Source organism: Microplitis mediator, chromosome 3 (assembly GCF_029852145.1).
Source record: "Microplitis mediator isolate UGA2020A chromosome 3, iyMicMedi2.1, whole genome shotgun sequence".
Classification (NCBI taxonomy): Eukaryota; Metazoa; Arthropoda; class Insecta; order Hymenoptera; family Braconidae; genus Microplitis; species Microplitis mediator.
In genome coordinates, this window is record NC_079971.1 from 25378445 (window position 1) to 25405361 (window position 26917).

Consider the following 26917-nt stretch of genomic DNA (forward strand, 5'->3'; position numbering starts at 1 on the left):
TGCTGAATAACCATATAACTATATTTTATAATATATATATGCTGTGTATAATAGTTATCTGGACATATATGTAGTTTACCCTCGAGGTGGCTTTGTCACAACAGATGCTACCATCATCACAACTCGACAAATTGATTCTCTGAGTTATTAAGCACTATTCCCAACACATTGCTAAACCAGTACAATTCACTCTCTGTGATGGAAACATTCTCAACACTGTAGTAGATTTCATTGTCAAGTGCCGCCGGACAACAGATGGAACTTTAAAACTTTCAATTCAATGTGTTTTCAAGGTAACCGAGTTGCGAGAAGTACTTGGAAGACTTATATATATATTTATATTTATATATTATTTTTTTCTTTCTTTCTTTTACCCGTACGACAGATGCTAGACATTGAGTGGGTGATGTCTGTCGGTGGTTTTTCAACAAGACGAATGCTCGTACAGAAAGACCGCAAGAGGAAATGGGACAGGTGCTGCTCAGGTAATCTGTAAATTTTCTTAATCTCCCTTAATAGTCAGGTAGAAAATTATTAGCGCACTTAAACCGCAATCTTTGTGTTATTTTGAATTAAATTAAAACGTTACTGTACATTATGTGAGCATGTATTAATAAAAAACTATATATATACATATTTTGTGTGTGTATGGTATGATATGTTGTTGAATGTCGATGCAAAAAATAATTAGTCATGGGTTATTTTTTGACATTCCACAGTTAAAAATTCAAGTAACGTCTTTTTATTAAACGAAACGAAAAGCAGGTTGAGTTGTTGATGGTAAAAAATTTAATCGAACGACTTTTATGAAAGACTGGCATTGTTCATGTAGGTAAGACGACATTGCATATACCGTGGATACCATCTCACAATCTCACGGGCTCATGGGCTTTGAGCAACTTGGACACACCCGAGATGAAAAACTCGAAGAGTGTCACGTCAGTTCGACGAAGCAGTTTTACGACTTAAAAACCAATTGGCCATCCGCGGTTCGATGTACTCGGCATTGTTGTCCAAAGCCGCAGAGAGACCAAACGACAAACCAAACCCAGAACAACCCAGGCCCAGAACCAGAACTTGCTTTAACATCCAATGGACGAAATGGCGTGTGGTGGACTCACCAGCAATACCAGACCAGACCAGACCAGAGCTGAGTTAAGCTGAGCTGAGTAGCAACAGCAGCAGCATCACATGGTAGGTATATAAAAAGAAAGCAAAGAGGTAAAGTATAAAAACAAAACAAAATAAAGCTACAAAAAGATAAAAAGTCCGAGATGACGAAAAACGACGGTTGCGGTTTCTCGTCTCGGGCATTTTGAGCGACTCAGATGCTCTGGGCTCTGGTATTGGTTGTGGACTCTCGGTTTGTACGTTCTGAGCGTTCTGAGCGACTGTAAGAGCGTGTCACGCCAATTACCCAGGGATGAGAATGGGTGAGGAACGCATCAGAGGATGAACAGAGAAAGCCAATCCTCTTCTATACATATATATATATAATTGTGAATGTGTGTGAATAAGAGTAAAAGAGATGATTAATGTAAAAGGGAGATGGAGAAACGCGTGGATACTTTGATGCTTCATATTCAGGGAAGACGCTAATACGCCTCCGTATTCTGCGTAAGATGAAGACCGAGGCTAAATCCTGATCCATACCTTATGGATGTATGAGGGAGGAGAAAAAATAAAACTATATATAAGTATAAAAATAAAAGAAATGAAGCGATCAAGTGCTCCCGACTCCAGCTCTCTCATATTTAATGATACACTTTTCAAGTGCATCCGAACCCGTTAATGCATACACTCGTATTTTCTTTTTGTGTATATACACTAGTATAGTGCAGCGCACTTTGGCCCCTCTGCTTTTATTCTGGATTTTACTCAAAAGCCTTTTTGGCCGTGGGGCAATAAGTTCCGTAACCATCATCAGAAGTAATAAAAAAAAAAAATAATAATAACAATAATGAAAAAAGCCGGAGCAGCAACAGCAGGAGAAGTTAAAACAAAGTAGGATCATTTAAATATTTAATTGATAGAAAATATACGAGGTCATTCGCGCTAATTAAGTCTAACTAGCGGTGATTTAGTCAACAAAACAAGTGGGACCGGTGGGTATACAAGTGTTGGTAAATTTGGCCTTCCAAACATTGACAAATTTGAATATATTTACTTAATAGAAAATTATGGAGGTTGTTTTGCGTTTCTATTTAGACTAGCTACTGTGCTGATAAATTTTAACGGTTATGTTGATGAGTACGTATGAATATATAGAGAAAAAAATAAATTAAAATAAAACTAGTTAGTAAAATAAAAGACATCCACCAATTAAGTTTATCGGTTCAGAAGACTATTGGTAAAATTTAGCCGGCCAAACAATGACAAATGGAAGCTTTTAAAATTCCTACAAGTCGAACATGTCATCTTGTTCTTTTCATTATATATTTTGTTCCTTTTTTATTTTTAATCCGGTCTTTTTTTCTTTTTCACTCACTCGTTTTTAACTCCTTCCACTTTCCGGCGTCTTCAGCGTGCATTCATCCAGGACGACAAGTCTCAGTCTCAGTTAAGAGAAAAAGAGAGAGGGGAGAGGGGCAGAGGCCAAGAGGAGCTGGTGGGTATAGATGCAAAGCGAGAGGAAGAAGCAATTGAGACGTTCCACCGCCATACACGAAAGTGCACTTTGGGGTTGGTTACACCCCCGTGGTGCTTAACGACTCGAGGACCCAGGACCACAGGGTAAAATTTTCAAAAAAATAAAAAAAATGAGACGGAATGAAAAGAGCGATTTGCCGAGGACGTGAATCAACTGAGGTATGTCGTCCAGTAACTAAACCGCAAATCGGTGAAGTGACTGATCCTTACGACCCTCAAGAGAAAACCAGTGAATTTTACCCTATAAGACTACACACCATACCTCCTATCCAGCAGCTTCTCTGTTTCTCTCTGGGACTCTCACTTAACTTGATCTCTCTTTACCTTAATGCGCTGAATAATGCAGATACTCGTGAAGGATCGCCGGCTTATCGGAGACGCTTCAATAATGCACTCTGGTGCGACGTCTGCATTAAATCTTGTTCGTTTACTCTTGATCTCTCTCTTACTTACACCAAAACTCACAGTCTCATTCTCCGTCTGAGGTTATCACGATAAAACTTTTGGATTTTTACGAGAGATATATTGACTCATGTAAATTGGATCATTTAAAAGCAAATTTAAATTTTTTTACAAGGTTGTCGAACTTTTGTGTAAATTTTCGTGTATACTCAGGATCGAGTGCGTCTTAGGTCATTCGATTTATTGATGAGCTGACACAGACTTCCTTACCTTTAATTATTTAACAGTTTCGTGTTTCAACAAAATAAATTATCATTATTTGAATATTAGACCGTAAGATGTCTTGAAGAAATAACGAAGTAAAAAATGAAAATATAATGGCAAAAAACAATACTGAATAATTTTAAATTTAAAATCGTTTTATTAAACTTTTTTCTTTTCCTTCTCAATATATAAATATATAATACATAAAACCAGTTTATAAGCGATTTTATACAATCAATATAATTTAATAATTTTTTTTATAGTTCAATTTTTAATAATTTCAAATTTTTTCATTTAATTTATTGACAATTTAATTTTAATTGATTTAATTATTAAAATTGTTAACTAAAAGTTTTAAATATTAACCTCTATAGTAATTTTATTTTACTATTATTATTCGAAATATTTAAACGCATTAAAAGTTACGCAGCTAATAAATAACTTTGCTGTGTATTAAGTCTAATAATATAGTAAAAATTAAATTTATAACCACAATTATATACTTCAAGGCACACAAAACTGTTAATAAAATTTCAAAAGCTCGGATTTGTGTCATGATGCATTAGATAAATCACGGACAAAACTTCATATATATCAATATACCTATGACTATATATATGAACAGTTAAATGACGCAAACGATTTGAAAAATGACGGGTGCCCTTAACGAGATGAATCGAAGCGTTAATGATCGCGACAAAAGGCCACAGCGAATTGGAAAGAGGGATTCGAAATACAGATGAGAGAAGATTTTGTTCATGTTTAAAGGGGGGCAAGAAGGAAGAAGAGGAACAGGGGAACGAGGGCAAAAGAAACCGTAGGGGAATAAAAAGAGGGGGAGAGAACCAGGGGCCAATCGATGCAGCCATTTCGCACGCGTTCGTTCCCCAAGAGACAAAGGGAAAAATTCTCGGTTGGATGAACGCATCTTCAATTTCTTATTCTTCTTCTTACTCTTTTTCTTTCTCTCCTTCCTCCCTCTCCTCCTTATTCTAGTCTTGCCCTCTTTATTATTATTATTATATTTTTTTTTATCCATCTATATATTTTTTTCTTTCATCTCAAGGGTCGTTGGTTAAACTCGAAACTCGGGAAAAGTCCCTCGGTCAATTTGTCAAGTTTCCTTTACTTCTTTTCCTTATACTTGAGTATCTCTACTTTGGCTAAGCCACTATCATACTATCGCGAGTATGAGAACGACCATCACCATCACCACACTATGGACTTTAGAAGAAATAAGAAGAAGAAAAATAATAAAAAAAAAAAGAATTGACAAGTAGGAGTGAATGAAGATTCTCGTTTGATATGCAGAGTCATATAACGCGTCGCTATCTCGCTTGGACGTTTTAACGGTTGAATATATTTTTTCAGCTTGGCGACCGGGTTCTTCATTTTTTGTTTATTTTTATTTTTTATAATGTATACACAGAGTTGTAAAGAAAGAAAAATGTCGATGAGAAAAACAAACCTTAGACATTTATGATCTGCGTGTGTGTAACCCCCCGTTGATTATTTCCATCCTCTTTTTCAACTACGTTTTTTACAACTTTTGTTTTACTGAATTAATTTTTTTATTTTCACATTTCATTTTCTTTATTTATCCTTCCTTTTTATTACCCCCGTATTTTATTATTATTTTTTTTTTATCACCACCCTCTGCTGGCACGTCTTATACCGTTTTCTGGTGTTTGTTTTGTAGGTGTCGCGTGTACAGTGTCGCTAAGTATATATATAGCTCCTTAATCTTTCTCCCCCTGTATGAGTACCAAGCGTAAAAACAAACTCTAGGAAATTGGGATTTAGAGCCTGTGCAAGCTCGTCCCGCTGATTTATTACGCTCGCTTTTTTAAATTACTCAAATTTTATCTACCGCCATTTGTGTAATTATTATTTTTTTAATTACTTTTATTTAAAATTGTTTGACCTTAAAGAGGAGCCCTCACTGGCAGCCCTCTTTTTGTATAATAATATTTACTCAATTTATAAATTTATACATACATATTATTTTTAATCCAACAACTAATTGGGCAACGCCTCCGAATGCTTTTGGCAAATACGTTTACCCGAGTGGCGGTTAATCCAAATGCCAGTGTGCAAATTGTAACAATGTGCTTGTTTATTCGCACGCCAAAACGACAATGGACGACACAATGTTTGGACAATTCTCGGGGAAATCCCGTCATAAATCCGTAACGTCCGGTCTTCCGTTACATTCTAACTCTATATACTCATTTTAGCTTCCTATTCACTCATACAGCCCACACTCACACATAAATACATATATATGTATAATTGTTAGTGTATGTGTGTCAACATACCTCGCAATTGATGATATAGAATGAGAGAGAATACGGTGGATTAATCCCCAAGAATGTTTTCACGTGACTTTCCCGCGGTGTGTGTTTAATCGCCATTAAATCGTGTACTGCAGACCTTTTTGCCCCTTTTATATTTCCAACCTCGCTTACAGTTCACATTTATATACATTCAAATCTACACACATACACATACGAACATGTTACATCGTGAAACTTTATACCCGTTAACAGCGATGAAAATAGAACGATGTTTGATGGCTGAAAAACAAAATAATAAAATAACGCACACACCAACCCAACGAAAAAAATAAATAAAATAAAAAATAAAACATTTTTCGTGTTTATTCATCGCGCCTGAAATTGCATTGCGAAAAAGGTTAAAAGAACTAAAACATTTAACACACGCGCGTAAAAAATATAAAATAAAAAAAAATAATAAAAATACTTTTTAAAACCCATTAAGATAATAAAGAAAAAGGAAGGATTAAAAAAGAAGAAATTAACTATCAATTTAATATACATTTTATGTAATTTTATTTAATTTTATCTAATTTACAATTTCATCAGCGAGAACTTTGCGACACGTTTTTTTAAATATATATATATATATAGTTGTATACATGTATATAATGGTAATCGCGACATATTTTTCGTCAAAGAGTAGAAAGTCTTTTAATGATTCAATCATCTTGAGAGAAATGAATGCGACTTGACGTGCTGTAATTGAGCATGAAAAGCGTGTCCTTCGTGACCATACGGGCGTTTGCTCAAGAGCGAAAGAGAAGAGATAATATTGTAGAGATAAAAGCTTGAGATAGAGATAGAGAAGGAATGAGAGGAGTGAATTTTAAGACAACCGATACACATAACATTAAACACAGTGGTCTTTTAGTAGTTTCAATCTCAGCCTCTATCTCTTCCTCTACCTCTTCCTCTACTTCAAGCTATACCTCAACTCAGTATCTGCTGATGCTGCTGCTCTCTTTCAAATTCACTCGGTTATTTACACACACTGTATATTAATCTGGCTTACTACACTATATATGTATATATAGCCATAAGATCATGGGGCGTAAAGCCAATCAACCGGTCGCCGGTTGTTTGACCGTGGCTGCTCTCGCATTAGTATGCGATGCTCATTGCCAGCCGGCTTGATTGGCTTACATTTTTCCCACCGTCGGTTGCCCACCCGACGCGTTGTCGTATCGTCTATACACTCTTTCATCTCTTTTCTACTCAACATTAACTCAGGGCTCACTGGGCACCACCGGCCCAGCAAATAAATTCACAAATCAATACGAATAATAATAAAAGATACTAAATATATAAATAAATAAAGTGTAAAGAAATGAAACAAAGATACGGAAGACACGCGAACGGTAGATATGGTCCGGTTGCCTTTTTTCATTTTTTTACTAGTTGTTTTATATTTTAAAAACTTTTTTAATCCACGAGTTGGCGTTAATACCGTTGGTAATCAGGAGAATGAGAGAGAAGAAGAAGTTGATACTTGAACGTGCTTGCGAATTCCGCTGATGACCCGACGCGAAATGTAGTCATTAATTCATGGAATAAAAACGTAAAAGAGACTTGAGAATGAAGAGAAAGGGCGAGAGCACAAGAGTCGGTTTTAGGTGAGAAAGAGAAGCCTGCGCCAAAAGAATCGAGTTTTATAAAAAAAAATTAACAAAAAAATTGTTTGACTCTGACTAATGAGCGTCCTCCTTCTCCTTTATCTTTTCCCTTTTTTTTTATGTTGCTACGTTAAAAAAACGTCGAGTGAGTAAAAAACGTAGATTCACGCGTGCCAGAATGAATGTCTAGATGAAATTTAAATAAATAATAATAATTATGTATCGTTATTTAAATAATAATTATAAAGAAAGTTTAAAAAATAAAAAAAATGTTGATGGATATAATTGCAAAAGATGCTCGTGCGCCAGCTCTATAAGTATGGATTTTGGTTTTGGTGTACGACACGTTTAGTAGCTTTAAATATCCAGAGGCACTTAGTGCTATCTACAAAGGCTAATGTAGCCGCTCGCTGATATAAAGGTGAGTCGCGTCAAAAGTAACCGTTTGCTTTGCCACATGTCCTATACTCCTTTTTGCTCTCTTCATACAAATACAGACATACAGACGTATATATATAAGTATATATCTACCACACTAGATAGTATATAAATATATATGTGATACAACACACACCCACTATTGCTCATGATCGACTAACACGTCCGGTCTTTCTCTCGTGACTTCTCAATCTTATTAAATGTGCTCCTGGTTTAGCTTCCTCGACGCCGGCAATCGATAAACCCACAGAAAATTTAAATTATTAAAACATAAAAATAGCACGAATTATAATACATTAATAATATAAACGCCTTAAGACTTTAAACATATATTTTTATAATAAACATCTACAAGTATTACAATGATACTTTTACAACTAAGTTACTAGATTCAAGACAAAGTTTTAAGATCCTTGTACTCTGTACTCTGAGCCTTTCACAGTAGGTTTCATTCCGAACTTGAATAGTTCTATGAACTATGAAAACGCTTTCCGTTGTTCTAGAAAATTTGCTCAAGTGTATTTACATAGTTCTTCTGGTCTCGTCACATAAACAAAATTCAACGGATGATTGCTGCATACAATAAAAAACCAATTATGCAGATATTCAATTTACGAACTAAGAAAATAGTATCTTATACATCAAGGGTAGAAAGTAGAACATTCCAACCCGTGTGTAATTGTCTACTCTAGTCAAAGGCGATTAGAATTTGGTGTGTATGCGATTCAGGGTTGGCAGACGTACAATACTTATTGTACACGTACCATAATTTGATGAACTGTACAATCCTCAATCCTAAATGTACAATCCAACGAGAAATACAATAATTTCTAATGATCGCTATGCTTACGCTAATAAAATTATTTTACAAAAATTTTTTCAAGTCCGCTTATTTTTCCGCCATGTATCGATAGTAATTATTTCTTATTATGGTTAAAAGACAGCCTGCCAGTAGTTTTTTTTTTACATCAGCCAATGACATCATGATAAAATGTTAAAATTTAAAATAGATATTATCAAATGTTCACTTGTTTTAATTTTTATCTCAACGATCTGCTTTATTTTCACTATGAAAACAAATTAATTAGAAGTAATGTCATTAATTTTACTTCAATTTTTTAATTGAATTTCGCGCCATATGTTGGCCAAATAAGATGTCAAGTTTAAATAAAAAAAATTTATAACTTTTGTGAGAAATGTCGCTAATTAATTTCAGAATTTATTGAGAATAAGTATTTAGGGTAACATTTATACTATATCCTTAGTAACTAACCTAATTAAATAAAAATTATAAATAAATTTAAAATTTACAATAATTTTACTGAAAGTACAATAATTTTACGGCCCTGATGCAATAATAATGTTTCACCCGTCTGCCAACACTGATGCGATTTTTCGCCAGGTCTACACCTGAAAGTTTGAATTTTTGCCTGTTTATAAGAAGAATGACGCATGCGCAATTTTCATCATTCATTTTCTCATAAAGGAAAAGAACAACTTTCCTCCCTCTAAACGAGGCAAAAATTTAAATTTTCGGTGCAAGTATATTTCCTATATTTGAATATTACGCAGCTAAACACACTGATATAAGTTGTGATCAATAATTGAAGCTCCGAAGAAAACTCAATGTTTGTGTTGGTCATATTTTTAGAATATCGAATTATGAGCATGTGACGGCACATAATACTGCTCTACGATAGCGAACTCTGTAATTGAGGCGGGAATCTTCCCTTTGTTCTTTAGGTTATGAAATATTATATTTGAATCAGAAGCGACTATTTTCGAAAGATTTCTGTGTATTGGTTATATTTCAGAAATTTAAGCTATACTTCTCAAATATTATCAACTTATATCAATTACATACACCTTTCTAGAATAAAAATAATGTGCGTAATGTAATTGTAATTTGAAATTAAAGTAGATCTGGAAAATCGTTCCGTATTAAATCTGAATCGGCACAAGTCTATCCCACGGGGGCCTTTTATAATCAGCCCTCTTCCGACAGCGATGACGATCACTCGTGCAATTACAAGGTTTACAGTGTTCGTTATTAAGTACACTATCAACTCTACCATTCATTTGTATTATTAATGTTGTGCTTCGAATAAGATCATTGGCCGATTTAATAAAGCTAATCAAAATTATATATACTTAAGCCTTCATTACTGATAATACTCAGCTTCAATAATCCCGATTCCGATACAACAATTATCTTCATTAAGCCGCGGAATGTGCGCAGGCTTTAAATAGGCCTTAGATTTATAAATACGCATGTTTGTGTACTGTCAAAGTCTTATTTCTAGGTCTTTGAGTATTTTTACATTTTTGTTTGGGGAACATGATAAATTTGGCAGATGATAAATAGCAAGAGAAGAACGGGAATTAATAATAAAAGAAGTAAATAAAAAGTGAAGCTCGGCTTATTTTGTTTTCTGAAACTAGTTGAGAGAAATGCTTGAATCAAGTTGACAGCGGACCAGATAGAGATGTATATATATGAAATGAGGGAGATAGATAGTACTGACAGAGTCCACTTTTAATTCTCAAGCCCTTTTCCCTCTTCCATGGGTTGATTGTCATCAACGTGGATGCTTGTATCTGTCAAACATCCTACTTCACTCTGTCGTTCTTCTTTGTCTTTTCTCTCTATACTGTCTCTGATTTTTTATTATTTTTTTTTTTCTCTTCTTACACTTTTTTTTATTTTGCTTTTCGACCTTAGAACCCTCGACGATGAAATAGGTCGAGTCAAAACTTACATAATATGCAAGTTTCAGAAAAAAAAAGAAAAAAGATTATATATACTAATTAAAATATAAAAAGAGGATTAACTTTTAACAAGTTCATGTCATCAGCTTTTCGATCAACTCATCCGGTCAATTATCCCAGAGGTTAATTTGTGATTATAAAGTCTATTTAATGTATATCTATATGCATAATATTTAAATATACAATTATCAATTTATATGGAGATTTAGTCTTTCACAAAAGACCGTCAGCCCTTTTTTGGAAAAAAATATGATTAGGGTTGATGTATACATTTCAAAAGTAAAAGGCTGCTGCAGATTATCCGAGGCACGAGCAGGGCAAATAAAATTTTTATTGAATAAATAAATTACATTTTTCGAGAAAATCCGGATAATTTTCATTCAAATGTCATCGTTTACCGGCTCAACAATTCAAAAAAACACAAATTCAGTGGAGTGAAAAATTTAAAAATGGAATTAGTGAGTCATTTTTAGGGGGCGCGAAGCGACAAATTTTAAAGAAAATTTTCATCTCAATATGACAAACGATGAGATTTGCTACTATATCCGTCGACAAATTCCGTGATGCCGAGTTCCAGGTGTGAGATCATTGACAAAAGGCCGAGGCAGCATAGTACTGTAGAATAAAAAAAAAAGCGACCTTTAAAAGTCTGTGTGGATAAGCACCGAGAGAAACATCCGGAGACAGTTTCAATAGCACGTCAACAATACACGGCTTTCAATTTCCTCCTTTTACTATACCAACTACTATATACATTATACATACACATATACTGTCTCTTTTCTTCTCCCTCTTTCATTTACTCATCTCATACCCTCCTCTTTTTAGTAAGCATCACACTAAAATTTAGTTATGTCCACAAAATCAAATTTACTACCATAAAATTATACTCGTCAAGCCAACACCTACTGTGTACCCATAGAAAATACATATCAGATTTATTTCTACCAACATTTAGTTATACATATATATATATATATATTTGGTTAAATCAATTGGTAAAATACGTTGAGAGTGTTTGTTTGACGACAACGAGTATGAGCTGTACCAAGGCTGCCCGTTGAAACATGACAGTTGTATTTACCTCTCAATGAGTTTACCCTATCGCTCCCTTTGACCATTTAATTCGTGACTTTCGCCAAGCATACACAATTTCATCACCCACCTACACACACATCTATTTATCAGTTTATATATATAAATAACCGAATGATGTTTACATACGTTTCTAATAATTGAACAACATACTGCGCGTGGGACATAATGTATTCGGTAGTTCTCATGTGAATTATAATTGAAATAACAGAGACGAAAAAAATAATATGTACATAGGTAGGTAACAGCAGCGCACAATAATGCCATTGACAAAAAGGAAGATATATATAAAAATTCCCGAAATTCGCAAGTCCGAATTCCAAATTTAACAAACTAAGAATGTTCACACGAAAGGTCGTAAGGAACCAGCGAGTATACAGCTGCTGTTCTTGGTTATTCTTCTTCATGATGTCAAATATTTATATTGGTATATATCAATGAAAGGTAGTAAAGTAAAGCTGTGTATAGTGATGGTGCTGATGCTGCTGCTGCTGTAAATGCTGATGGGAAAAAAGAAGCCGACAATTTTGTACAAGCGATAATATAAAAACGCAGAAGCATGGGATGAACCTTTGGGACGTTTTTTTTACACTCCTCCCTTTTTACTTGCTTCTGCCTGGTTCTTTTTTCTTCGTTTTATTATTTCTTATTGGACGTTTTCTTATAAAGGTATTTATATATATATATATATATATATAAACTTGTGTGTACATCGTACCTCGATCGTCTCATCGGCGTACACTATTCTACCTCTTCAGAGGCACTCTTCCGCGCCTTACGAATATCCTGAGTAAACAGAGTCGGGACGAGACCGAGACCTACTCGTGTATATACATTGCTCTTTGAGGCTCGATTAACGAGCGTGTGCCAACAGGATCAGGAATTTATTTTTTCCAACGTATATTTTTCGGTAAACATAGCAAATGATTCGTGTTGGAATATTAAATTTGTTTAGTATGTGGGGGGTCATTCTTTCCACCCACTCCTGGCAGTTTAACGTATTTTAATTATTTTTATTATTATTATTATTATTATTATTGAATTAATTAATTATCAAATATTTGCATTCATTTACTTAGCGATTTAGATAACGTTAGTGTCAATTAGGATGATTATTAACTTGCAGTTAGTAGTGGAATCTTTTATTAATTATTAGTAGTAGTTGCTAAATGTTATGATTATTAATTTGTAACTTTTTATTTTAAATATTTTATTTTAACTATTTTATTTTGTATTTTAGCCCAACTGTGAAGCAACACCATAAATTATACGGGATTATAATTTAAGCGGTGATGCTGAGCAACATGGGAATAGTTTTGTCCGCTGCAGAATATTTTGGGAAATTTTAGTTTATTGTAATATTCTGACAATGTAATAAAATTCACATCTGCAGCTGGCAAGAATATTATAAAACTTAAGTGTGCAATTGTTATAAGATTAAGATAAATATTTTGTAAATGTTGTCGGCTAAGACTTGTGGGTTTTTCCCAAATCTTTTTGTCACATCCTCAATCTTTATGACCTATTTTTTTACCTATTTTTTCCGAAGGCAATTAAAGGATTAGGGCCCGTCGTCGGCTGGCCAGCGACCCGGACCCAGTATCTCATTAGAATTGTTTCTCTCTTTCTTTTCTCTATTTCTAACTCTCTTTTTGCACTCAGCTTGCATCCCTATACATACTATCTCTACTTTTCTATTTTTTCTATGAGTACTATCCCTCGGTACCCCCTCTCAAAAATGAGTGAAGGACCCGAAGGATGAGATTCAGAAAAGACAGTTCCTCTCGACCTCCGAACCCACAAGCCTCGCCGGTCAATTCATCTATTTTTATGTTCACGCGTGTAACTCTAAAATTTAATAAATCGTTGTTAAGTTAATTCACATTCATTTATATAAAGAACCCCCTTACATAACCAAAGTGGTGACCCCTTGTTTTTTTCGATATTTATTGTTACATTGTGTTAATATTTCTTCGTGTATTTTATATCTGGTGATTCGCGGGTGGTTTACGATATAGAAATTGTGTGTGCTTATTAACAGTTCAAATATTTAGTTGAAGTGAGTGATTAATAAACTCTGTTAGCAATGGTGAACACCGGCGCAGCAACCGGCGAGGGTGCAGCAAACGGCGAGGGCGCAGTCACGGTTGTAACGTCTCAACGGCTCCCGGAGTTCATCGCGAGTGATCCGGAGATGTGGTTCGCGATGGTCGAGTCACAATTTATGAGAAACCGCGTTACCGACAAACAGATGCAGTATGTTAGCGTGTTAGCGGCTTTACCGGCGAAATACGCGACCGAGGTGCGCGATATAATTCTGAAACCACTAGCAGCCGCTCTGTATGACGAGTTGAAAGAACAGCTCATTAAAAGACTAAGCGTTAGCCAAGAGGAGAATACGCGAAGGCTGTTAGAGGCTGAGAAGATCGGGGATGAAAAGCCGTCCCAATATCTACGCCGTCTACAAGCGCACGCAGGATCATCGGTTCCAGATAAGTTTTTGAAAACACTTTGGCTGCGAGGCCTTCCAGAAAAGTATCAAACAGCGATGGCTACGCAGCAAGAAAAGTCAGTTACCGCGATGGCAGAAGTTGCTGATATTATATACGATATTCTACCAGCGCGGCCAACAATAGCCGAGGCATCCGCATCACACGAGATGCAGCTAACCATCGCGATTCAACAGCTGCGCCTGGAGGTAGCACAGTTAAGAGGTCGCTTGGATAGTCAGGTGGACGAGATAGCCAATACTCGGCGTGGCAGGTCACAGACACCGCATCGCGACCAATCTGCGTCGCGGTCAAGATCGCAATCGCGTCAACGGGGCCCGCGACCTCCAGGAATGTGCTGGTACCACTGGATTTTTAAAGAGAAGGCTGACCACTGTACGAGCCCATGCAACTGGACGCCGGGAAACGGCACGGGCAGTCGTTAATGGCGGCCGACGACACTCGCCCACAAACCCACAGCCGTCTGTTTGTCCGTGACCGCGAATCAGGTATGCGCTTCCTGATCGACACCGGGGCGGACTTATGTGTAATTCCGCGCAAGCATTACCGCGGGCTCTGTAAGAAGGCGACATACGAACTTTCTGCGGCCAACGGTACGCCAATTGCTACATATGGAGTCGCGACGCTTACACTGAACCTTGGGCTAAGGCGAGATCTCACGTGGAGGTTCCTGATCGCGGATGTTTCCAAGCCGATCATCGGTGCAGATCTCCTGTCGCATTATGGCCTGCTGGTAGACCTGAAGAACGGCAGGTTAATAGATACAACTACTAAAATTGGACTTATGGGTGACGTGGTACGATGCGGGGACCCGGGCATTAGGGTCATCTCAGGCTCATCCGAGTACCATAAACTCCTGGAGGAATTTCCGTCGATTACTCGACCATGTGGTGCTCCTGGAGAAGTAAAACATCAAACTCAACACCACATTGTAACAACGCCAGGTCCACCGGTGGCGCAAAAGCCGAGGCGATTAGCTCCCGATAAGCTGATGGCAGCGAAGAAGGAATTCGAGGCTATGATGCGCTTAGGACTTGCGCGACCATCGAAAAGCCCTTGGGCTGCCCCACTTCATATGGTGCCCAAGAAGGACGACGAATGGCGGCCATGCGGGGACTACAGAGGCCTCAACAGCCGGACCAGACCGGACAAGTATGCTGTGCGACATATCCACGACTTCTCATATTTGCTCTACGGTAAGAAAATATTTTCACGTATCGATTTGGTCCGCGCTTTCAATCAGATTCCAGTAGCCCCAGAGGATGTCCAGAAAACCGCCATCACGACACCGTTCGGTTTGTTCGAGTTTCCTTTTATGACCTTTGGACTCCGTAACGCAGCCCAAACGTTCCAGCGTTTCATGGATGAGGTACTTCGTGGTCTGGATTTCTGTTACGCCTACATCGACGACATTCTCATCGCCTCATCGACACCAGAAGAACACAGGAGGCATCTCAGAATACTCTGCGAGAGATTAGAGAGGTATGGGGTGGTGGTCAACCCCAATAAGTGTGTTTTCGGCGTATCTGAAGTTGAGTTTCTAGGATACATGGTTTCTGAAGAAGGCACCCGACCACTGCCTGAGAAAGTGAAGGTCATTCGCTCATTCCCACAACCAACCACAGGTAAGCAACTCCGTCAATTTTTAGGTATGATGAACTTCTACCGTAGGTTCGTACCCAAAGCTGCGGATATCCAGGCACCATTAAACGAGTTGCTCAAAGGAGACATAAAGGGGCGTGCACCAATCAAATGGACCTCTGCAGCCGTCGCCGCGTTCGAGAGGTGCAAGGAAAGCTTGGCACAAGCGACACTACTGGTACACCCAAAATCAGAAGCTCTGCTTGCGATTTTCACGGATGCTTCTGATGTAGCCGTCGGCGCAGTACTGCAGCAATGGGTTGATGAGTCATGGCAGCCGCTCAACTTCTTTTCGAAGAAACTCAGCCCTGCAGAGCAAAAATACAGCGCATATGACAGGGAGTTACTGGCAATATACTTGGCGGTGAAACATTTCCGACATATGGTCGAAGCATGTGAGTTTTCTATTTACACTGACCATAAACCCTTAACGTTTGCTTTTAAGTTAAGATCCACTCAGTGTTCACCACGCCAACAACGTCACCTGGATTTCATTGGTCAATTTTCCACGGACATCCGTCATGTAGCGGGTCAAGACAATGTCGTCGCTGATGCACTGTCACGCATCGAGGAATTAGAACCTACAATCAACTACGAGGCATTAGCAGAATCTCAAAAGACAGATCAAGAGCTTTTGGACTTGCAACATCAATCCTCGTCGCTGCAACTTCAACCGGTCCCAGTTCCAGGTCTAGGTGTCACCGTGGTATGCGACACGTCAAACGCAATGCCACGACCATTCGTTACGAAAGACTTCAGGACAGCTGCATTCAACTCTGTACACCAGCTGTCGCATCCAGGGGCTAACGCAACGTGTAAACTGGTAGCACAGCGGTATGTCTGGCCATCAATGAGGTCAGATTGTCGACGGTGGGCTAGGTGTTGCATCGAATGTCAACGTTCCAAAATAACTCGTCACGTCTCAGCGCCGGTAGGGTCGTTTGCACCCCCATCGTCCAGGTTTGAACATGTGCACTTAGATTTAATTATTATGCCGCATTGCGACGGCAATAGATATTGCCTAACTATGATAGACAGGTTCTCCCGATGGCCAGAAGTAGTTCCACTACCTGACCAAGAAGCTGCAACGGTCGCACGAGCGTTCTTCGATCATTGGATAGCGCGATTTGGAGTTCCACTGCGCGTAACCACGGACCAAGGCAGGCAGTTTGAATCCAATCTATTCAGGCATCTCAACCAGCTGACTGGCACAACTCATATCCGGACCACGGCGTACCACCCTGCAGCCAACGGTATGGTCGAGCGTTTTCATCGACAACTTAAGGCGGCTATACGGTGTCATCAAGGCCGTTGGACAGAATCATTGCCAGCAGTGATGCTGGGTATCAGGTCGGCCTGGAAGGAAGATTTAAGCGCTACTGCCGCAGAGATGATATACGGCCAACCGCTACGCGTTCCAGGGGAATTCCTGGCGTCACGAGTGTCACGAGGTGATGACACCGCAGCGGCGACCTTCGTCAGAGAGCTCAGAGGACACTTCCAACAATTACGTCCTGCAGCGGTAAGTCGCCATGGCGAAAAGAAAATTTTTGTGTTTAAGGACCTTGCTACTACCAGCCACGTGTTTGTGCGTTATGACGGACCCAAGAGGCCACTCCAGCAACCATATACGGGGCCTTACCCTGTTGTTAGCAGGTCTGAAAAGTTTTTCGTCGTTAACATGGGTGGTCATAACAGCACTATCACGGTCGATCGCCTCAAGCCAGCGTATACAATGACGAGCGATATCGAAGAACCTGAGCTAGTGGAACCTGATGAGGACGTCATCATCGCGCGTCCACGACGAGGACGACCAAGGAATCCAGTGAGTCTGCCAGAGCTTCCAGCTCCACCAGAGATTCAACCAGTGCTTCCAGCTCCACCAGAAATTCAACCAGAGCCTCCAAATCCACCAGAACGTCCACGCTCACCTGAAACTCCAGCACCAGCGATACCAGACCCGGACATTCCACCGGGGGTCGAAGTTCCACGACAGACCAGGGCAGGAAGACGAGTACGGTTTCCGGACCGTTTCCAGGCTGGATATCCGTGACTCCATCACTGGCAGGGGGGTGATGTGGGGGGTCATTCTTTCCACCCACTCCTGGCAGTTTAACGTATTTTAATTATTTTTATTATTATTATTATTATTATTATTGAATTAATTAATTATCAAATATTTGCATTCATTTACTTAGCGATTTAGATAACGTTAGTGTCAATTAGGATGATTATTAACTTGCAGTTAGTAGTGGAATCTTTTATTAATTATTAGTAGTAGTTGCTAAATGTTATGATTATTAATTTGTAACTTTTTATTTTAAATATTTTATTTTAACTATTTTATTTTGTATTTTAGCCCAACTGTGAAGCAACACCATAAATTATACGGGATTATAATTTAAGCGGTGATGCTGAGCAACATGGGAATAGTTTTGTCCGCTGCAGAATATTTTGGGAAATTTTAGTTTATTGTAATATTCTGACAATGTAATAAAATTCACATCTGCAGCTGGCAAGAATATTATAAAACTTAAGTGTGCAATTGTTATAAGATTAAGATAAATATTTTGTAAATGTTGTCGGCTAAGACTTGTGGGTTTTTCCCAAATCTTTTTGTCACATCCTCAATCTTTATGACCTATTTTTTTACCTATTTTTTCCGAAGGCAATTAAAGGATTAGGGCCCGTCGTCGGCTGGCCAGCGACCCGGACCCAGTATCTCATTAGAATTGTTTCTCTCTTTCTTTTCTCTATTTCTAACTCTCTTTTTGCACTCAGCTTGCATCCCTATACATACTATCTCTACTTTTCTATTTTTTCTATGAGTACTATCCCTCGGTACCCCCTCTCAAAAATGAGTGAAGGACCCGAAGGATGAGATTCAGAAAAGACAGTTCCTCTCGACCTCCGAACCCACAAGCCTCGCCGGTCAATTCATCTATTTTTATGTTCACGCGTGTAACTCTAAAATTTAATAAATCGTTGTTAAGTTAATTCACATTCATTTATATAAAGAACCCCCTTACATAACCAAAAGTATATTTATACAGATATAATACATGTATATTGTATGGGATGTATATAGATGTAGGTATTATCCACAAGCATTCAAAGAATTCAATATAATGGCTTCGGAAGTATGCAGAGAAAATGAATGTCTTTTAACGTTAAATAAAATTTTAAAAATCATGAAAGACTACATCACACGCTAAAGCAGGTGGTACGGAGATTAACCTCGACCTGAATCTTGGTAGATTCCAGTCCTGAGATAACGCGTGCGGTGTGTCTGAGAGGCAGAGAGGTAGAAATCTCACGGAACCAGCAGAAGAACCAGACTCCAGCAGAAGTAGCAGCTACAGCAGCAGCAGCAGCAGTTACTGCAGGATCAGCACCAGAGTATAACGAAGGTAAGTAAGAAAGAGAAGTGAGACAACGGAGGTCCAGATCTAACGGTACGTTTTTCGCGGGGCTTAAGAGTCTGTATATATATATTCTCAACTAACACCAATATCAGAGCAGAAGTCAGCAGTGGAGGCACACAGGAACACACAGCAGAAGTACCAAGAGTATAACAGCACAACAGCAAGAGCATTTGCTCGTGCACAGATGCGAGAAACGAATGACCGTTAACCAAAGAAAACGAGATTCCTTGAGGCTGTGTAACGAAACGAACCAACCAACGAACGAACGAACGAATGGAAAAGAGTTGAGTTAAAGAGAGTAAGTAAAGCAATGTATAGCAGTATAACTTTGTGTACGAGATGAGAAGCCAGTAGGAAGCAAAGTAGAGAAATAACGAGAGCGTATCGAAGAAGCCAAGTCTCTCGAAAACTTTGCTCGATACCATACCTAGTCTCGTTCCTTTGATCGGCTACAAAAAATGTCCCTTTGTCTCGAGCCACAATGTCGACGGTCTGGGATGCGCTTGCTCTTTCTCTCGAGTATCCAACCAACCAACCAGCCAGTCAAGAATATAAGACCTAAACCCATCCAGTTCATGGCGGTAGGGCTGCCGCGTGAGTTACGGCGCTTTTCAAATTAAATTGACGGCCGTGTACTCTCTTCGTCAAAAGGTACTTTATTCAATGCTAGTCATTTGGGTTTTCACTTGAACGGATTTAGGATCTCGATCTGTCTAATCTAATCTACGACTTTGTTATTATTCATCTACATCCATTAGGCACTGAGTTACAATTCTACCCGTATAATAGTTGAGAATAATAACAACAGTTAAATTTAATACCTAACGGTTTACTTTACACGCTAATGAGCTAACAATTACCGACAAAACCACTTTAAAACCTCTAATTGTTAGTATAATGATGGTTTTATTGATAAAAGTTTTAATGGTTTATTGTAATGAATTAATAATGCACGGCGATTGGCACGTGTCCTCAAGGACTTTTCACTGACAATTCTCGACGAGCCACGTGCATTATTGCCCTTACATACTTTATTCTTAAAAAAGTTAAAAAAGAAAAAAAAACATCACGAACCAGCACAGAAGCCCTCCAAAAAAACGAAAAGGGAAATGCATTATCGAACCCGCGAGCCAGTCAAGAGCTCACGTCACCGTATCCAGAAAGCGGAGAAGGGTAATGAGTGCAGGTGTGCGTACAGCACACAAGCATTCTCTTCTCCGGGGGCACAAGACTGTGCGATGGGGCCTCATCTCCCTCTGTCCCCCCTACCCCAGCTACCTCTCTCTCTACTTAAAAGTATAGAAGAAGTAGAAGATCAAGCAGGAGCAGCAGCAGAAGACCAAGACCAAGACTAAGAACAAGACCAAGAAGAAGAAGAAGACAATGGTCCCAAAACCGGAAAGAGGTACGCCCACTTCCCAAAAAAATTGGCCCTCTCGAATGAAAGCGGCATCAGGGCGACGGGGAACTAGCAGAAGAGAACCAAGAGAAGGAATAAAAAAGTAAAAAAAAGTATTAATAAAAAAATAAGAGAACACATGAGCAGCCGGCGGAGCTGGTAATGCCGCACGATGTCGCCAGTGTGTTTTTGGGGGGTAGCCATTGGCCAGATTCCCATGAAACTCGATGAGGGAATATAAGGCCCTACTCTCCTACTACTACAGCTACAACTACTATATAATATACTCGATCTCCTGTTCAACTCTTGGTGTACTATCAAAAGCAAATGCAAAGGCGATTCTCCCTTTCACGGATGTAAAAATAGAGCAGAGTCTAATTGGTACGAGGGTGCACTCATCCCCCATCATCAGTCTCTGTTGTTAGCTTCAAGGGCTAATTATTCTTGAACCCACATAAAGCAACTAATATACATGTACATATATATGCTGATTCGTTCACACAGGAATAGCAGCTTATACTTTTTAATCCAAGTTTGTGCCGGAACGAGTTAATTAAATTAGCTGTTCTTGAGATAAGGCCTCCTTTGAAAAAGACGATACAGTCCGGTTAGCTGCTTAGTGGATAAGAAATGAATTCAAGATTGATACGTATGTTCAAATAAATTTAAACTTACTGGTTATATACAGTATACACGTAAGATTGACGAGATGCCGAGGGCGTGTCACGATAAGACTCTGAAACGAGTCTGTTACCAACGTCGTGTTGTTGTAGTCGAGTCTAGACTCGCACTTCTAGATGTATATATACATATAAATATATAAGTATACATAGAATACATGGAATACACCGACTAGCTATAACATTTAGTAGCTAAAGTCCGATGTTAAGGATTCACCGTTGGAATAGACGGTGCGATAGCGTGACGTTTATAATTCTGGGGTCTCGGGTCATGTATAGACCAATCGAGTAGGCACGCCAGCCTACTATACTCGTTATTCGGCATGATACACACGTGCCCAAATGCATTACCTAGATCAGTAGTGACACGTGCTATCGATACTCGACCGATCTTAATCATTGAACTACCAACTACGGATTCTAACAAAGCCCCTTTTTTTCCCAGCATCTTCTTCCACCACTACGGCCATCATCATCATCATCATCATCATCATCATCAACCACAGAATCAGCATCAGATCGTCAATCGTCATCTATATGACTATTCCAAAACGAGCAAAGGATAAAAAGTTTTGTTAGTTCTTTATCGTTGATCTCGTCAATTTTAATGAGCCATCAAATGCTAATAAGCTGGATATATCTGGGCGTAGAATGAATATTTCGTTGTCACTGGTAACGACATTTTAATTGGATAAAACTTGTGAAAAGTATTCATACTTGGATATGTATATGTCTTTGGATAAACTTTAATATACATATAGTTGGATAGAGTGTATATATATTCCGCTATATAAATATATTTTTTTATCAAGCAACATCTCACAATAAGTGTCACACGAGCTTGTAACAGCGAGTCGAAATACGACCTTGGAGACTGAGTAATGATACATAAATAAAAACCGCGTACATACGTGAATATCTATCCTCTATTCTAGCTCTACGTTATACTATTATATGTTTGTCTTCAGCAGCGGGCTCTAGTATACTATGTATCTATGTATTATAAAATAAAATATACATATAGAGAAAGAAGGCAATATAGCGTGTTGGGGGCCATATTCTGATGTACATGTGATGCGTGGATATAAGGAAGACGACGTAGGTAACCCTAGATCCTAGATGAGCACACGAGATATAAAATAAGTCCCCACTAAGTTTCATTCTTCTCTATACTCCAGTCTTTGTCTTTTTTCATTATTATTATTTTTTTCGTAGACAAGGAAGTCGGCACGTTGGAAACGTAAAACCAGATTCGAATCTCCAGCTAACATGCATGATGTGTCTCCAAATGAAAGGAGAAAAAAAAGAGTAACAAATTGGCTGGGTTACTTCTTTTTTACTAAATTAAATATGATGAGTTAAAAATGGAAAAGTTTAATGAAAAAAAAAAAAAAACGAATTTTTACTTCCTATATATGTCTAATTTAGCTCAATTTATATTTAAGGGAAAGATCTTGAGAGCATCAATTATAGTCGCTGAAATACGAAATGTCTTACAAATTGAGATTAATGAAAGTCTCACGGTGGATATGTATGAGAATGAATAAAAAAAAATTAACGGAGACACGGGATGGTGTTGAGTGTGTATTAAGTGTATACGCGTGTAGTTGAGAATAGAAAAAAAGTAAGAAAAAAATTTAGAGAATAGATCGAACAATAGCTCTCGTTAATCATCGCGATGGAACGACGAAACACGCCGAAAAATGTCGAGGAAAGCTTCACTTCTAGAACATCATGTAGTGTTGGCTGGATAGTAAAACTGTGGAAGAAAAGAAATAGAAAAAATAATAATAATAAAAAAGCGACTTTGTATTATTTTAGTTTTTTTTATAACTCAGAAACAGGAAGAGTCTCCTTTGTAGCATTTCGTGATAGCTATGTTTACCTGAACTACTTTTATCCAAGTGCTTTACGAGTTGAGAGCAAAGCGAGAGCAACTTTTGTCGAATATTTATAAAAATAGTTGCCGTTTTAAAATTTCATTTTAATAAACTTTCTTTATCAACTTAATGATGTACGATAATTTATATCGTGAGAAAAATGAAGAGTTCATTAGCGTACGATCGATCAAAGTTAAGAATAAAAAGTCGAAAATAATTATAAAACTTTTATTTGCTTCAACAGAACATTAGTTTTATCACTAATGTATTTATTTATTCAAATGGAACTTTGTATAAATATTTTTCAACTGAGATAAAGTTAATATTCATATACAAAAATAATATACGCGGATAATTCAAAAATTTTAGGTGACGAAAGGGGTAAATTTGCCCGAAAATACGCCGGTGTTCCAGCCAATTCCGAAATGAGACATTTTTCGAGAATTGGTGCAAATTTGGTTGAAGGTCTATGATGTCACCCCCCCCCCCCCCCCCAAATAAGATAGTCATCACCCCAGAAGTTAATGAAAAAAAAAAATAAAAACACCTCCAAAAACAGATTTTTCGAAAATATTTCATAAACAACAAAAAATTCATGGAAAACTTTCAAACAAAAGTTGTAGAGAAACCGGTTCCGCGTGTTTTCATCCCCCGACAAAATATCTCCGGACATAATATCCCCGAGAAAATATCCTATCAGCAAAATTTCTCTTGACAAACTAACTCACACCATCATAAACACTAAAATAAACATGAAAATTTAGAAATATCAACGATTTTTGTCGCAGATATTGTGTCCCTAAAAAAAATTAAAATTTTCATAAGTACTTTTCACAACTAATTTAGGCGCTTGTTTTTCAGGAAAATTGTGGGAATTTATAAATAAAAAATAACTGCATATTTAGAGTGCTAGTTTTTCAGGAAAATTGTGAAAATTATATCGAAAGATATTTTGTCGGGGATATTATGTCCGGAGGATATTTTGTCGGGGATATTTTGTCGAGGATATTTTGTCGGGGGATGAAAACGCGCATTACCAGAAAAAACATGTAATAAATTTTTGAAATTTCGAAGCGTAAATATACTGAATTTTTATAAGGCTACGCCGCTGCAAACAATATTATTATTTCGGTCCTAGTCCTTTTTCTATGAAAATAAAATTATAGAACTTTGAAAAATTTCAAGTTATCGGCCTGGAGTTTACTACCTGGACCCTTTTTCGGGCGAGAAAAATTTTTCATCTGGGACTAGAGTAATTTTTGTACAAATTCTCTGTGTAAAAAATACCGTTGAATTCTCTGAGTGATATAAATCTTTTTTGGCTGAGATAAAGTAAATATTTATAAACAAAAATAGTGAGTTTACAAATGGTAATATTGAAACAACCTGAATCATAATATATAAAAGCTAGTAATAGTAATAGTAATAATAATAATAATAATAAAAATATGTATAGAGGTTGTTATCGATCAGAGTGTACTATCGCTTTGTAACACTTTCCTATTGCAATTATATGTATATACATATGATATTGGAATATAAAACACAGAACAAAACTCAGAACTCACAAGTGAGTATAAACGAAGGTTCTGTTCAATGTAATGTAATGCTACAAACGGAAATGTTGGCATAAATATAACACACATATGTATATATATAAAATACATACATATTGTATTACAGCTCGGCGTAATTCCCATAATGATAATTAATCGGTTGAAATCCCAAGCTAAAGCGCACTCTGTAGAGACCCAGAATGCCCAATAGAGACGAGACTTTCTGCTTTATATATATATATATATTTATGAAGATAAAAAAAGACAAAGAGAGAGAGAGATGATTGGCTGAACAAATTTCTTTACCGATTATATATTTCCTTAGGCTTATTAATTGTTATTATTGTAGCGAAACCGATGGTTAAGATTATAATGGCGACCTCCATGAAGAATTATAGCGAAATAACTCAAGAGAAATGGCCTCGTGAATTTTTCAAAGCGTCTAAGGAGATTTAAGTGGAATTTTCATGGCAAAAAATACGGTTAAGTAAAGCAAAGTTCCACGATGTAAAAACAAAAAGGAGCAAAAAATAAATGAATAAATAAAAAATAAAAAAGGGGTTTGTTTTAAAATGAGTAAAAAAAAACATTTTACAAGATAACGGACGTGAAAATGGCATGTGTAACGAGAGGGAAAGTTTGTTGGCTGAAAGCCGAGACAAACGAAATTCCAAAGCACATTTTCCTGGGCCATATGTGATCGTGATAATTATGATGATGATGATGGGCAAGTATCGCACAAGCATTCACCTGTCGCGTCTTATTATTATTTTTTTTTTTTATTTTTCTTATTACATTTTCGTCTCAACTTGTTCGTCTCGTTTACTTTTTCGTCTGTTGCTGCTGCTTCTTGACCAGAAAAAATAATATAAAACGACAGTATAAAGAATGACAAGCATAAAAAAAGTACCTGCAGGCATGTTCTTATTTTTTTTTTTTATTTTTTTTAACAAAGAAAACAATTAACAGACAAAAGTAACGGAGATCTCGGATAAGTTGATCGGTTGGATAAAGAAAGGAAGTCTTGAAGAAATATTTTTTTATTTTTTGATTAAGAGGACACAGCGTTCAAACTTTTTATTATAATTCACTTTTTTTTTCCTCTCATTTTTCTTTTATTATTTGTTCTTGCGTATAACGGGTTTACTGAATTTTTATAAATTGGAAACGGTTATTGGATGGAAATTTTTTTTATTTCTTCAATTTACTTTAAAGTAATGAAAATATACCCCGTAATGAAAATAAACAAAAATACTAAAGAAAAGAAGGAATGAATTTTTAAATTTAAAATACGAAAATCTAAATAACTTTTTTAAATATTATTTATACATCTTCCCTTCATACCAACCCACCCCAAATAAAAAAATAAAAAAAACATAAATAAAAACGTGACAATTTTACTAAGCAATATTTTAAACATCTTTATACCTTTTTACCATACGATAATATTTATATTTTACATATAAAACATTAAAAACCCAGGAAACGTGACGTGAAAAAGGGATCAACGGACTATATAATACGACTAGCAGTAATAGAACCGACAGAAACCAACAGCCTACTAGTTGTGTAGCAAAACAGACAATATAAAACCAACTAGATACTTTTGTCCAGGTAGCCACGTATCCATATACATATACATATATATTAACGTATACCTTTAGAAGTAGACATGTGAGGGGTTCTATCCCTAGTTGGTAACACCCATGATCGGATAGGGCAGTCGTAAAACTTGCCACCCTGGTACCTGGCACGGAAGACTGTCAACCACGATAACAATCGGCTACCGACGCAACGACTGTCAACTAACCCTCTGTATTTTTCCTCACTCTGTACTGGATAGGATATTTATACACGTCCGAGTTATTAATCACTCCCTCTTTTACTCCATGCACACACATATAAATATAAATATACGACTATGAACATACGGTAACTTTCTATTTAATCTCTGCAGAGGTTTGACTGACCTGTATGACTAATTCGTGGGCATGTCAAACTGTCAACAGATTTTTGTGGTATGGAGAAAGGCAAAAAAATTTCAAGTATCAAAGGACTCGGAAAGGCCATACCGTGACCGAGACCGCATGCAGGACCAAGGACATTTCTTGTACTTGAAAAACATGTCGAGGATCCAAATGACACCTAATATCTGCTATCCCAATAATAATAAACATCCCAGAGAGGAAAGTACCACGGGCCCAGGCTTGGCCCAGACTTGGACCAACTTTGTAGAACCTTGGGCCAGGCTTGTAAG

The 26917-nt window shown here is 37.3% G+C and overlaps 2 protein-coding genes across 17 annotated transcripts in view; one reads left to right on the forward strand and one right to left on the reverse strand.

Moving 5' to 3' along the window:
• Positions 1-26917, reverse strand: part of LOC130666133 (ephrin type-A receptor 4-A) — an 89666-nt gene that overhangs the window by 58631 nt on the left and 4118 nt on the right. The window lies entirely within an intron of this gene.
• On the forward strand, positions 13656-14504 carry LOC130666005 (uncharacterized). The gene has a single exon (XM_057466636.1). The coding sequence runs from the start codon at positions 13656-13658 to the stop codon at positions 14502-14504; it is 849 nt and encodes a 282-aa protein (XP_057322619.1).

Coding starts and splice junctions, on each gene's coding strand:
- LOC130666005 (XM_057466636.1), top strand. CDS start 13,656: ATGGTGAACACCGGCGCAGCAACCGGCGAGGGTGCAGCAAACGGCGAG.